This window comes from Histomonas meleagridis (assembly GCF_020186115.1).
Source record: "Histomonas meleagridis strain 2922-C6/04-10x chromosome Unknown contig_84, whole genome shotgun sequence".
NCBI lineage: Eukaryota > Parabasalia > Tritrichomonadida > Dientamoebidae > Histomonas > Histomonas meleagridis.
In genome coordinates this window covers 164,169-179,336 of record NW_027150920.1, presented here as the reverse complement: position 1 = coordinate 179,336, position 15,168 = coordinate 164,169, and the positions used below count along the sequence as shown (strand labels likewise).

General features: G+C 29.8%; 7 protein-coding genes across 7 annotated transcripts; 5 read left to right on the top strand and 2 right to left on the bottom strand.

Moving 5' to 3' along the window:
* Nucleotides 1-621: 621 nt before the first annotated feature.
* On the bottom strand, nt 622-1,272 carry GO595_009131 (Ras-related protein Rab-5B; the record flags this gene model as incomplete). Its single annotated transcript, XM_067922783.1, has 1 exon — nt 622-1,272. The coding sequence occupies one exon, from the start codon at nt 1,270-1,272 to the stop codon at nt 622-624; it is 651 nt and encodes a 216-aa protein (XP_067770751.1).
* Nucleotides 1,273-1,411: 139 nt separating this feature from the next.
* GO595_009130 (uncharacterized protein) lies at nt 1,412-1,882 on the top strand (the record flags this gene model as incomplete). Its single annotated transcript, XM_067922782.1, has 1 exon — nt 1,412-1,882. The coding sequence occupies one exon, from the start codon at nt 1,412-1,414 to the stop codon at nt 1,880-1,882; it is 471 nt and encodes a 156-aa protein (XP_067770750.1).
* Nucleotides 1,883-2,699: 817 nt separating this feature from the next.
* GO595_009129 (uncharacterized protein) lies at nt 2,700-3,335 on the top strand (the record flags this gene model as incomplete). The annotated part of the gene is made up of 1 exon (XM_067922781.1): nt 2,700-3,335. One exon carries the CDS (start codon nt 2,700-2,702, stop codon nt 3,333-3,335), a length of 636 nt encoding a protein of 211 aa, XP_067770749.1.
* Nucleotides 3,336-5,557: 2,222 nt separating this feature from the next.
* On the bottom strand, nt 5,558-6,022 carry GO595_009128 (putative H/ACA ribonucleoprotein complex subunit 1; the record flags this gene model as incomplete). The annotated part of the gene is made up of 1 exon (XM_067922780.1): nt 5,558-6,022. The coding sequence occupies one exon, from the start codon at nt 6,020-6,022 to the stop codon at nt 5,558-5,560; it is 465 nt and encodes a 154-aa protein (XP_067770748.1).
* A 4,503-nt stretch (nt 6,023-10,525) lies between these two features.
* On the top strand, nt 10,526-11,041 carry GO595_009127 (uncharacterized protein; the record flags this gene model as incomplete). Its single annotated transcript, XM_067922778.1, has 1 exon — nt 10,526-11,041. One exon carries the CDS (start codon nt 10,526-10,528, stop codon nt 11,039-11,041), a length of 516 nt encoding a protein of 171 aa, XP_067770747.1.
* A 442-nt stretch (nt 11,042-11,483) lies between these two features.
* On the top strand, nt 11,484-12,677 carry GO595_009126 (putative integral membrane protein; the record flags this gene model as incomplete). The annotated part of the gene is made up of 1 exon (XM_067922777.1): nt 11,484-12,677. One exon carries the CDS (start codon nt 11,484-11,486, stop codon nt 12,675-12,677), a length of 1,194 nt encoding a protein of 397 aa, XP_067770746.1.
* A 368-nt stretch (nt 12,678-13,045) lies between these two features.
* Nucleotides 13,046-14,344, top strand: GO595_009125 (anther-specific proline-rich protein APG-like; the record flags this gene model as incomplete). Its single annotated transcript, XM_067922776.1, has 1 exon — nt 13,046-14,344. The coding sequence occupies one exon, from the start codon at nt 13,046-13,048 to the stop codon at nt 14,342-14,344; it is 1,299 nt and encodes a 432-aa protein (XP_067770745.1).
* Between the last annotated feature and the right edge of the window lie 824 nt (nt 14,345-15,168).

Sequence of the window (15,168 nt, the reverse complement as noted above, 5' to 3'; positions counted from 1 at the left end):
AATTATTTTAGTAATATATGATTATACAGGGTACCGAACGCTAACGTATCCTGGCATAGATGGCGCCGGTTGTGATGTGATATTGAATATCTGTACTATAAATATCGTCCCAAGCAAAAAAAATCGATAATTTTGAATTCAAAATCGATATAAACCATTTAATTAAAAATATAAAAATATCAATATTTATATATATAAATGATTTAAAAATGAAAAATAATATTTTTACATATAAAATATATAATATCATATTACCACTATAAAATATAAAAGCTCTTAATTAAAGAAACCTTTGTCGGACTGATCCTACAGACTTGTCTCAAATTTTTTGGAACGTTGGTTCGTCGGAGTCTCTTTTTTAACGGTACAGGAACGATAGGTGAGCAACTTTGCGTGTAAAAATTCAACACTCAAGCATTAAAACGATAAAAAATCAATGGAAGTACTTTTTGAATTAATAAACGATTAAATTACTATCAAAAAATTATTTTAATCGTTTAAAACGGTTTGAATAAAAAAGAACGCACAAACAAAAAAAATCGATCATTAAGATTGCTTAAACATTCATTTACGTTCTTCAATGAGCTTTGTTCCAACTAAAGAAACATTTTCTGTGTGTAATTAGAAAGAACATGTGAACTTCTTTTTGGGATGTGAATTTGTTTTATCTTCTGATTTAAGAGAAACTGTATTTTTTTTATCTTCATCCTTATGTTGAACTTGTTTTCCGCCATTGACTTTATCGGTAAAAAGTCTTGCAATTGTCCTGAAGAAATCTTCAATACCTTCTCCTGTTTTGGCACTTAATTCGTAAAACCTGGCATTTAATTGAACTGCACAGCGCTCTCCGTCTTCATATGAAACTTGGCGTTCTTCTACAAGATCCTTCTTATTTCCAACCAAGTACAAATCAATTGAAGTCTTATCAATATTCTCCTTTAAGGAATGATACCAAGATTCTATTTCTTCAAAGGAAGACATATCATCGATAGAATAGATTAAGATAGCTACATCACAACCCCTATAATACATTGGTGCCATTCCTCTAAACTTCTCTTGTCCTGCTGTATCCCAAATCTGAAGCCTTGAAATTGGTGTATCTCCATCACTTATTAGTAATGTTGTATAAGACGCTCCAAGAGTATTAGCAGTTTCGTCATTAAAAATACCATTAACTGCTCTTTGAACAATACATGTTTTGCCTACATTTGCTTGCCCCACTAATACAACCTTTGGTTCTGGGACATCGAGTTCTTCATCGCTTGACGGCATGCGTTTTGATTAAATCGATAGATACGATAGGGCGGTTTATGTCAACAGACTTCACAATCTGGTTTTGAAATAATTGATACATTTCAAAAGATAACTCTGAAAAAGCGCCAAATAAAAGCAGGTTGATTTTGAAAATTGAATGTTTAAGAACGTTTGTTATCGTGCTTTTTGGCTGACATGTGATGCGAAATATGAAATGATGGAAAGGCTCCTGGAACTTGGCGCCATCCTGGAACAAATATCCAAAAACTCACCAATACAAACAGAAATCGCATTACTTGCTCTTGAAGGCATCAGAAATATGATAGTGTCCCATAGAAGTGAACCATTTATTCCAAACGAACAAATGAATCCAAAGCAACAGCCTAAAAGAGTTCCACCTCCTCAACAACAACTCATGCCAATTGCACAACAATCACAAAATATGCAAATTCCACAGATTCAAATTCAACCAGAACCAATTATGGAATTTGATAATACAACATTTGTAGATATGCCTCAAAATTCAGGTATTGGCGTAAGTGGAAGTACAGAGATTATTTGTTTTGATGATTTGGATTCCACACAGTTCAATCAAATTCAAAATATTCCATTTTTATATCATAATTAAAAATTTATATTGCGCAAAAACTTCAATAAAATACTTGTTTTTTATTTTTTGTGTTAGATTTTTATTTCATGCATGTGAAACCATATTGCATTATTATTAAAATTTAATAGCATGAAAGTAGCGCCCTTGAGTGCGCGTGCGTTTGTTCTAAGTTAGATAAATAAGTTTGTCTTTTTTGATGAAATACTAATTTTTACATTTTTTATGAATGATGGAATTTTCCATCACTTTCATGTATTCCAGAATACATAAAAGATGGAGAAAGCAATTTTAAATTTTTAAATCAATAAACAATTTGAATAATTAATGATGGAAAATTATTCAAATATTTATTCAAAGTCAAAAATTGGATTTTCCTTTATCCTTAAAGAAAGCCAAATACTAACAAAAAGTAATTACTTTTTATTAATAAACATTAATCAAACAGATAATTTTGTAAAATTTTCACACTGATTTTGGGTGAACCTAATATTTTTAAAAATATTTTTGATTATTAGTTTAATTTTTTTCTGTATTGATTATTTTCCTGTTGCATTGTTAATTGTAATTTCGTTATTTTCCGCCTTAGGTTAAATAAATATAATTTTTTTTATATTATAAAAATTCGAGATATAAAGGACAATTATGATCAAAGTATTTCACAATAGATTTCGTAAAATCTTTTTTCCAAATGTTATCTATGCAAAAGTGCTCGTTAACCAAATTTTATTAATTTTTCTGGAGCTTTCCACAAAACGACCTTTAATTCTATCAAAATTGATAACATCGAAAAATTTGGGTTCGAAATTCCTACAAAATCCATTAGTTTTTCAAAATCATGGACAATCCAACTCTCTTAAACACTCTCATCACCTTATATCTATCGACAACAGATGGAGGACAGAAGATTGTTTCTGTTCATGTATTTGATAATATTGGTGTTTTAAATCAATGTTATCAAGCAAAAAACATTTACAAATTTAACAATACGATTTTGGTGGAGAGTTTGTCTTTTGCATTTTATAAAATCAAAGACGGAGATAGGATTCTTGTTTTTGAAAGACAAAATAAAACAGATTGTAGTCCAAAGTTTTCAAGATGGAAAATCGATGAATCTCAACCAATCAGGTTACTAGTAGAATCACGTATGCCATCCAAAGCTAAGGAGTTGTTATTGCATTCAATTTCCTTACAAATTAATCCAGTTAGAGCAAGAACTATTGCTAAAACATATGACAACCGCATCAATTTGAAAGAGATGCGGCCAAAACAGTTCAGAAAGATTTGTTCTTCTTACTTACAGCAAGAAGAAGAAGATCTTTTTGTTCCACAACCACAAACAACACATTTGGATTTTGAAAAACCCGATAAACCACTGGAAACAGAAATTCCCGTGATTTGGGAAAAAGATGCACCCCAACCTCCGAGTTGGAAGACATCTGTTACATTGACGATTATTCCGTCATTTGAATGAAAAACTAAATAATACATATATGCAAAGCTCCTTTTGTTTTGAAGATATAATTTTTTACTCACTTTGATATGAAAGTTATTTCCAAAAAAAAATTTCTCCAGCGATTTTATGAAGTGAAAAATTTGAATGCTCGTTTGAACGAAAATGTAACGCTTTTTCAGAGTGGTGTAAACTTTGAAGCTCCGACTTTTTGATGAAACTCATAGAAAATTTTCTTGAATAAACGAGGAAAAAGCTGAGACGATAAATTCAAAATAACATTGTTAATAAATAGATAATATTCAAATAATAAATAGATAATATTCAAATAAAATTAAGGTCACAATTTACCATACGATAGGTCTATCGTGTTTACGACAAAATCGTTTTATATCACAATTCATTCTCACTGTCGATATTGACTTGCAAATCAAATTTGATATAAGAAAGAAAAAAGTAACATACCAATTTTGCTTGCTTTGAATAAATATCGTTATCTATGTTTATTTTCAAAGTTTTAAATAGTAAATTCTTTATAAATATCAATATATTTATTGTTTCTTGAAATATACTATTATTTTTAACTGCTATATGAAGTGTTGTTTCAAATTATTAAAACATATTCCAAATTATTCAAATAATTTTTGCATTAACATCAATTCCTTTATCTAAAAGTAATTTACGATTTCTATATTTCCTGATTCAACTGAATATGGTAAAATTGTTTTTGGAATTTGCTGACTTTCTATATCACTTTTGATGCTATTTCTTCTATAATTTCATTATTTATTTTCATTCCTTCTTTTTCTAAAAACGAGAAGATTTCAAGATTATTGAACTCTATACATTTTTTCCCAAGATATACTAAATTTTCTTCACTTAAATTACAATTATCTTGATTTTTTGATATTGGAATTCGATTTTGGATAAGAAAACATTGAAAATGAATTTTGTCTATCATTGGAAACTTTACCAATTTTATTTTCATAAAGATAACGAAAAATCTCATTTTGATGAAATTCTATAGCTGTTTCATATGCTTCTGTAAATGATGAATTATTTTGTTCATATAAATGAATAATTTCAAAGTTTCCACCTTTAATTGCGTATTTAGATGTATTTTTGATCGAATTATTTAAAAACAAATATTTAAAACATTTAATCCAACCAAAAAATGCACAATAATCAATTAATGAAACTTTTTTTGTTAATAAATGAACATCTTTCATGAAGTGATGGCTTAATTATTTGATTAAAGTCAAATTCATTATGTGATGAAATTTCTTGAAGCTCTTCTAAATCATCATTTCGAAGTAATTTCGCAATTTCTAATGGATTAACTCCTTCTTTTGCATATTGCATATAAAGCTTCCAATCGTCTTTTGATAATTCATATAGTGCCGAAACGAATTCTTCAAGGAATTGTGGTCTTGGAAATTTGTACTCAAATCATTTATTTCTTCTTTTGTTTTATATTGAGAAAAATATAATGTGCTCAAGTTTTTTACTGAAGATGATTCAATTATTTCTTCTTCGATCATCTTTTCAAGAAGGAAATATGATTCTTGCTTTTCTGTTTCTAGTAAATATTTACAAAATATTTGAATAAGATTTGTTTCAGTTTTACTTTTATTTTTTTCCATTTCATCTTCTTTTTCTTTTAAAGTTAATAAATATTTAATATATATATTTTCATTATTTGTTTGAGAAACAAAAGCTGAATATATAAGTCTAGAAACAAAATAGTTAAATGTATATAGCACCCTATCTACAAATAAATTAATTGTTGCTTGAACTGATGTTTCAAAATTTCCTTCATTGAGATTATAGACATTTGATTTTAATGATTTCGAAAGTTCCATCGAATGAATAATGTTTCAAAACCCTGTTCAAAATATTTATGAAAAAACACAATTGTTAGTACCAAAAAAAATGTCATACAATAAGCATTGGAATTGTTTAAATGGTAAATATCTTTAAACTGGGAAAAAATCGGTAGTATCGGCTCCACTTTATGAACGCAATTCAACCGAACTTGCATAGCAATTTTTTGTAAAATAATGAAAAAGTTAATCGAAGATTACCTTGGCACTTTTGATTTACATGTTAGTCTATTTTAATTAATTCAGCACATGACTTTGTCGTAAGCTTTTTTGGTGGTGACTTCAAATTTGCTTTCATGAGATATATTTTAAATTAAGATGAATTAATTTTGAGAAATTAAAATATTTTTATTCATTGTTTCAAAACCTATGGCCTTTATTACCACCTCTATTGCCGCCGCGATTACCACCGCGTCCACCTCCTCCTCTTCGGCCGCCACCACCACGGCCACCACGTCTGGTATTTTGATCAGCGAGGAAGAAAGATTCTGGCTTTAGACGATTTTGTTGTGCATATATTTTTGATCCTTCAGATAGTGTGGAAAGGAATGAAGGATCTCTTGGTTCAAGAACGAATGAAACATCTTCAAGAGTTCCGAAAACATCCTTTACAAAACCAACATCGTTTTTCTTTGAATCATAAAGGTTTGTCTTTGTTAAGGGAATACATTTATCTTTTGTAGAAAGTTTGAATATTGCATTTCCTTGGCATAACTTGTCAAAAGTTCCGCACTCAACAGTAGGTGCATTTGAATCAAATCCACGGTTTCCACGATCCCCACGATTTCCTTGATTTGAGCCTCTGTGCCCGCCTTTTCCTCTCATATGGTTCTAAAGAATTGGAACAAAGTCTCTCAATTCAAGGCCACAAACAAACGACTAATTAGGGGTGCCCCTAATTCTAAACGTGCTATGAATACAGATCAATTGCACCAAGATGTAAAAGATTATTATTCACAAGAAGTCCAACACACCAGCGATCTTAAGTTCTCTGCTTGCGTTTGCAATTCTACAAAAAGTCAAAAACATAAAGATATTTTAGCACATGTCACTTTCTGCGCATTCAAAATTTCAAAGGGAAAAAGTGCCTTTGAAAGTGACGTTGCAACGCATACTGGAGGAATTGATGAGTATGAAGATAAGTTCCCATTTGATGTACAACACGAGTTTATAAAAAATCACTCATTACCTGTTTCGACAAAATTGTTGGAAGTTCTTAAGAAATCGATTTCTTTAGATTTGGAAAATATTTTACATTCGGAAAAGATGAAAATATTAGTGACTTCTCCGAAAAGGAGGAATTTCTTGACGTTTTGAATGACTATCTTCTGAATAAGAGATCATGTTGTTGCCAATGCAATTGCACTTGCAATAAATAAAACACTAAAAATAAGAAATGAAATGATTTTATAAATTTTTAAGCAAATAATTTCTGAAATTCTTTTATCATAAAGAACTCCATCATCTTCATTATTATTAAAATTTAAATTTCCTTCCAATCAATACTTTAATATATTTAAGACTTATGCAAGATATGAAATTATTGACTCCAATTAAATTTGGCACATTCGGAATTATAATACTTTTAAATTATGAAGATGAACAAAATCCATTCTCTCCATTTGATCCTATATTTTCACTAATATTAACTTCTTCTAAATTATCACATCCAGAAAACGCAATGATTTTAATATTTGTAACTGATAATGCATGTTTTATCAAAGTAACCGAATCAGGAATTATAATTGTATTAAGTTTTGTGTTACCATCATAGAATGCACATGCACCAACTGATTTAAAATTATTTTGAATCTCAAATGTTTCATTTTCTTTCCCTCCTGGATAACAAATGATCCTACTTAAATCTTTCATATTAAGAATGCCATCATTCTTAAAATTATTTTTATTATCAACTTCGATAAATTTAAGATTTAGACAAGAATTAAAAGTACGCGTATCGAAATAAATAACTGAGCTTGGATTTGTAATATTCAAAAACCCTGAGGCATAAAAAGAATACTGCATTATTTCATTTGAGTTCGAAATTTTAATATTCAATAATGAAAAACATTCATAGATTGCATACCTTGAGATTACTTTAACCATTCCATAAATGTAGCATTGCTAAGTGAGTGGCACACAGCAAAAGCAGATGATTCTATTATTGTAACATTTTTTTCAATAACAACAGAATGTCATTGTCTATGAATACCTACTTGAATAAAATGCTTTTGAACCTATTGTAGTGACTAAATCGCCTTTTTAGACAGTAATTAATGTGTTCCATCTTTCAAATTAATATGCTGAAAAATCAGAGATTCCATTTGGAATTATAAAATGTTTGGCTATACAAATATATCTGTTATTCTTTTATTTCATTTGAATTTTTTATTGTGAGGGTTTTTGTTGTTTATGAATTTAGAGAAGCAATACGAAATATTCCGAAAATGATATTCTTCTTCTTAAGTTTACAGGAATTGGATACGGTTTTTCATTAAAAAAAATTGAAAAATAATCACATTATTCAATTTAACCGTTAAAATATTATTAAGTGATGACATGGTTTGGAAGATATTCATGGGAAAAAAGACAAAATAAAAAGGGCGAAATACGAAAATGGGAAAGCAAAAACATTTACCTCAAACCACAAACTCCAAATGAAAAAGAATTCTTATCAAAACTTTTATCACTTGAACAAATTTTATTGAATCTAACGAATGAAAATATTGAAACATCAGTTGATTCTTCTCTATGCTATTATGATAATTGTTTTCCAGAAACATTTTTTAACATTATTTGTAGTTTTCTATATTCATCATATAAAATTCAAAACAAAGAGTTAATAATATATATAAATTTTTTAAAAATATTTGGAATAAAAGTAAAAGAAAGCCACAAAAATCCGAAGAATATTGGAATTTTTGAATATTTATCACAGTTTCTAATGAAATTAAATACAAATGAATCAAATTCACTTATGGAAAAATTAATTGAAGAACAATTAATCGATCCAAGAGTCACTAAAAACTCAAAAACATTATATTTTGCACATAATATGTTAAAATATGAAATTTTGGAATTAATAAATAGGCCAATAAGGAATTATGATTAAAAATTTAATGAATTTTATGAAGAACTTTCAAAGAATGGTTGGAAACTTCATAAGCAATATGTTAAAGAAGGACATAATCCAAATGAAATTGCAAAGATAATTTGAAATGATGAAATAGAAAAACTTCATGATATACCATCACAAGCAAATTTTGATTTTAATCAAACAATTGAACCATCACTTTATGAAAGATATTCATTTATTAATGAAGAAAATGTTTCACTAATTGATTATGCATCATTTTTTTCTTCAGTTAAATGTTTTAAATATTTACTTATGAGTGGTGCTAATGTAGAAAACACAGGTAAATATGCAATTGCAGGTGGAAATGAAGAAATCATTCATTTGTGTGAACAAAATCATTCATCATTTGAAGATGCATATGAAGCAGCAATTGAGTTTCATCGAAATGATATTTTTAAATATCTCTATGAAAATAAAATTGTAAGTATCAAAAATTTGGAAAAATTAGGAAATAAATGTGTTTTACATAATAACTTCGAAATTTTATCATATTTAGAAGATAGCAAGATGAAAATAAATGATGAACTTATTAATGAATCAATTAAACACAGTAACTTATATATTATTATACATTTTGTTGAAGGAAATCATATATCAAATTATATACAAATTTCTGCAATTAAAAGAAATAATTTTGAAATTTTAAAATATTTTTTGACTCAAAAAGGATTTAATATCAATGTTGGTGACATATATTTTCTTTCAACTATGTTTAATCACATTATTTAAAATATTAATTCAGAATTTATGATTTATTTAATGAATTTAGAACAGCACTTATGTATGCTTCCTTAAATGGAAACATTGAAATTACGGAATTACTTCTTCAGCAAAAAGATATTAATGTAAATGCCAAAAACATTAGTTTTTTTCATTTATAATTTATTATATTTATTTAATATTTAATTTTTATATAAAAAAATTATTTAAACATTTTAAAATAGCACTCATATATGCAACCAAACATAATCATCCTGTGATTGTTAGATTACTTCTTGACCAAAAGGGAATTGATGTAAATGCTAAAAATATTCATTTGTTTTATATAATATTTATTTTAATTAATTGATATTTCAAAATAATATTTGGAAATTATTTAAATTATTTTATACAGCACTTATAAGAGCATCTGAATATGGTCATACAGAAATAGTTAAATTACTTCTTGAACATATTGAAGTTGATATTAATGCTAAAGATATTTTTTTGTTTTATTTCATATTTATTTTGTTGTTTTGATATTTTGAAGTAATATTTGGAAATTATACAAATTATTTAATACATCATTCATATTAGCATCAAGATCTTGTAATACAGAAATTGTTAAACTACTTCTTGAACATGGAGAAATTGACATTAATGCTAAAAATATTTATTTGTTTTATTTAGAATTTATTTTAATAATTTGATATTTCAAAATAATATTTGGAAATTATTTAAATAATTTAATACAGCACTTATGCTTGCATCAAATTCTTGTAATACAAAAATAATTAAATTTCTTCTTAGGCAAAAAGGAATTGACATTAATGCTAAAAATATTTATATGTTTTATTTAATATTTATTTTAGCAAATTAATATTTCAAAATAATATTTGGAAATTAAAGAAATTATTTAAAACAGCACTTATGATTGCATCTGATTATTGTAGAACAAAAATTGTTAAAATACTTCTTGAACAAGAAGGAATTGAAGTCGTTGGGGAAAAAATTAGTTTTAACAATTTGATATTAAGAAATAAAATTTTGATTATGAATGCATCTAACTAGTTGGTTACTTTGCCAATGTTCTGAAGTTGAATGATATTTTAAAATCCCTAGGGATTACATTAAATTCATTTGTTACTAGTTACACCAAGTAAAAATGACGTCATTTTTCAATGTCCTTCTTTGGGTGATGACCAATCATTAAAACTTTTATTTGGTTCTATGTCTAATACAAGTTTTTTCGCTTTCAAGTAATCTTCCAAAATGATTTTTGAAATTGTGTGAAATTTTATCGTTTTTGGAGGTTATTGTAACAAATTTTATTATTTGTTATGAGCGAGGAAAACGTTGCTTTGTTTCGAGAAATCACAGAATCAGACAGAAGAACTGCTTTATATTGTCTTGATAGATTTCATGGTAATATGAGTTTGGCTCTAGATTACTTTTTGGAAAATTCTGGAAATTTAGTAATCCCAAACGATTTTATGCCAGAAGAAATTGAAGCACCACAACAACATGAAGCTGCTCCGCCTGCTCCACCAACACCATCTACAGAAACACAAAATGATTCACAACAGCCAACAGAAACAACACAAAATCAGCAACAAGAACCAGTTCAAACTCGCCGCCAACGTATGGCAACGCATAAGGAAAATGGGTTTTATCAAAAAGAAACCCCAGTTCTCTATTTTCCTTTTGGCGTTCAATTTAATGAGAGTCCAACTCCCAATGAATACGAAGAAACTTATACAGCACAAGATTCAACACTACCGAAAGTATATCCAATTAATATAGATTGCAAAGTTGTCGAATGTATTGTTTACAATAATGGGATACTATGGGATGGATCTTTTACTCCAAAGTCAGACCCTAAGTGCACAAAAGCAATTGACCAAATCGAAAAAAACATATTGCCAACGGATTTTGTTGATGACACTCAATTTGTTGAAGTTGATATCAAATTTAATTCTGATGAATCATATGAAGAAAACCCAAAGTAAAACACCAAGCCCAAAACACCAAGTTGCATTTTGGTATTTATGTAAATGTCGCAAGTTTATTTTTTTTTTTTTTTTAAGTGGTGTGATCAGAAACAAAGCAATACCAAACATTTCCTAATGGTGTTGGTATTTCGTATTCGAAATTGAGTATTTAATTAAATTTAAAATTGATTGTTGGAATAAATATTCACATGAATTTTTTGTTTCCACTTTGGAAGCATATTACAGTAATGGGTTGTAGTTTAAAATGTTAATTTATCATATTTTGTTGTTTAACAAGAAAGAAATGTTTAATAAACGATACATTCTATCGTAATCACTTTTTCTAATGACAACAATCGTAACCGTTAGAAACAGATTTGGTCGTTTTACCAAAACAACGAACGCGGAATGAATTCCATTTCATCGTTCTTATGAAATTTGATTAAGAGCCAAAAGTGTAATGGCTGCGATCCCGAAGTGGCAAAAAGCTGTTGCAATCCCGGGTATGCTTTTATTCGGGACATGCACCGTTGTTGTTCAGAAGTTCCTTTTTCAGCAGAAAGCAGTTGGTTTAGATAAGTATGGACCAGAACCACATTATTTCAAAAAGCCTTGGTTCCAAACAAACTCAATGTTCATTGGTATGCTTCTTGCTCTTGTAGTTTATGAAGTTCAACGCCTTTGTTGCAAGAAAAAAGAAGTTGAAGAAAATACTTTACAATCAGCAGCCGATGACTCAATTGCAAGTACCAAAAATGACCCTGGGGTATCGCACAAGAAACTTTATTTTGTTGTTGCAGCTCCTGCTTGTTGTGATCTTTTAGCCACAGCTCTTATGAATATTGGACTTTTATACATTCAAGCCTCTGTTTGGCAAATGCTTCGTGGCTCAATGGTTCTTTTCTCCTCTCTTTTCTGTGCCTTTATTCTCAAGCGTCCACATTATCCATTTATGTGGTTTGCAGTCTGTTTCATTATTGTAGCCCTTGTTATTGTCGGTGTTGCTGCCGTATCATCCACAGGTGTAGGAAAGGCCGGCGTTACTACAGGTCAAGTTATTATGGCCATTTGTTTAACAGTCGGATCACAACTTATCCAGGCCTCCCAAATCGTTGTTGAAGACTTCCTTATGCATGACATGACAGCCTCTCCCGTTCTTATTGTAGGTCTTGAAGGAATGTGGGGAACGATTATCACAATTTGCATTTTCCTTCCAATCATCCAATTCACTGGAGGTACCAAAGACGAAGGAAATGGTGTCCATGAAGATACGATTGATACATTTGTAATGATTGGAAATTCTCCAACATTAATTGCATTTGTGATTTTGTATGTTTTCTTCATTCTCTTATATAATGTTACAGGAATGTTCGTCACTAACATTACGTCAGCTGTTGTTAGAACCATTCTTGAAGGTTTGAGAACCTTATGCGTATGGTTCGTACAACTTATAATATTTTACTCGACAGGTAATCCAGAGTTAGGAGAAGAATGGACTCCATTCAGTCTTATGCAACTTTCTGGCTTCTTACTTCTATTTGTAGGTATGCTCATGTATAATAAGATATTAAAGGTACCATTATTCGATTACCCTGATGAAAACAAGCCTGTCCAAAGCATAAACGACGCACCACTCCTTGCTAAAGAAGATTAAATCCCTAAACATCAAATTCTTAAAATTAGATTTACACAAAACGATGAAATTGTATTGAATAATTTGCGGTTTCGTAAAGTTGTTAATTCGACTTTTTCTTTGTTCCATGTTTGGCATTTTTTTTAATTAAATGTTTTGGATAATTTTTGCCAAAAATGAGATGAAAACATTTTTCTCTGAGTTATATGGAAGATCTATTCATTGGAACACCGTATGATCGTTCATGTAAAGAAGATATAAAATTTAATATCTCAAATGCAATAGAATGTTATCCAAATTTGAAGGCATCTCAATATCAATCAGTGAATCCACATCTCATTCAAATATCTGGTCTTATTACAATAAAAGTTGAAGGAAATTATGTCGATATGCCTATAGAAATAACTCTTCCTCCAACATTCCCAAATTGTGAACCTCTTGTAAGAATTCCACTTCCTCCAAATAAATCTCTCATAAAACAAAACTTCGAACCCAACGGTGTTTTAAGCAAAGGTGTTGTTTCATATGTACCGAACTTCACACCACTTGCAGAATTTATCTTACTTCTCACTGATTATTTTCAGCATCATCCACCTGTTGGCGTAGGAGATTGCAAAATCCTTGTTGACAATTTCAAGCAACAAACTCGCGCACAAACTCCACCACGTCCTAACCAACACCCACAACCAAATCAAGTTCCACCACGTCCTAACCAGTATCCACAACCAAATCAAACTCCACCACGTCCTAACCAACACCCACAACCAGACCAAGTTCCACCACGTCCTAACCAGTATCCGCAACCAAATCAAAATCCACCACGTCCTAACCAACACCCACAACCAGACCAAGTTCCACCACGACCTAACCAGTATCCGCAACCAAACCAAATTCCACCACAACCAAATCAAGTTCCACCACGTCCTAACCAACACCCACAACCAAATCAAGTTCCACCACGTCCTAACCAGTATCCACAACCAAATCAAACTCCACCACGTCCTAACCAGTATCCACAACCAAATCAAATTCCACCACGTCCTAACCAGTATCCACAACCAAATCAAATTCCACCACGTCCTAACCAGTATCCACAACCTCACCAAGCGCAGCCACAGCCTGCCGAAATCCCCGATGACTACATATGCCCTGTCTGTTATGAAGTCATGAAGCCGCCCAACCACATGCCATTGATTCTCTTTCCATGCGGGCACACACTCTGCAAGACATGTATTCAGGCATATCAACAAAATTCCGGCCGCAAGAAGTGCTGTCTTTGCAACCAAGAGTTTAAGTACACTGCGGTCAATTTCAATCTTCTTCACATCATCGAAAACAAAGAACAACAACCAGTGCAACAACAAATACCAATTGTTGATAATGGCAAAAAGTTAACAGAGAAGAGAAATCAATTGAATTTATGCTTTGAGCAATCAGCAGAATTCGCGCGCCAAATAAATATTACAAAAGAAAAAATCAGAAGCGAAACGGAGATATTGGATTCGCTGAAAGACGACTTAAAAACTTTGAAGGAAAAGATTAAAAGTCAAAAGGCGTTAATAGAGGAATTGAACAAAACGAAAAAATCTTTTGAAGAAAAAGAAATGCAATTGGAAGAAAATATTGAGAAACTAACTGCAAAGATACTGAACCTTGAAGAGTCAGCAAACGGAGCACAAAACGCGTAAAAATGAATGTATGTTGTTAATTAAGAATTAGTAAAAATCAAAATTAAATAAAATTCATTTGTCGGAAATATATTACATCGCATTTAGTATCTTTGATTACATTTCGAAAAATTGCTGTGTAAAAACAACAAAACCAACAAAGGGATCGAAAGTTTTCATATATATATGATATCAATGTTTTTGCATGTAATTCCATTTAAATATGAATAAGTTTTAACAGTTTAATGATAAATATTTAAAACATATTTGAATATATATTTGATTTATATGTGTTACTTATTGCAAATGTATGTGTTGATCATGAATATATGTTTTATTCTTCAAGCAAATTATAATTATGCTATATCAAAGGTACAAATGTTGTATCTTGATATAATAATTATGTCATAAAATATTCTGTTGGCACATTATTAAATGCATTTGTAACATATGCTGAAGATTCTGTACCATTGAAATAAATACATTTCTGAATGCGCCAGTCATAAAATGCATCATTTTTTCCAATGATATCTGTTGCTAAGATTAACTGAATTGGATAATGCAATGTTTATTAATTGATGAATATGTGAATGAAATAAATAATCCTCAATTCTTTCGACATTTTTCATTGATAAATGTTCTGAGTGGCGAGCATGAACTAAATGCAGAACTTCCAATAAATGTAACTGATTTTAGAAATTCATCGAAATGCACTTATAGAAGACCAAAAAGAAGCATTTGCATGCAAATAGCAACAATAATATATATGTACAAATTATGAAACAAAAGTTTACGTTTTCTGTGTAAAATGCGCACAATTTTTATAAACCAAAAATCACTTCTTC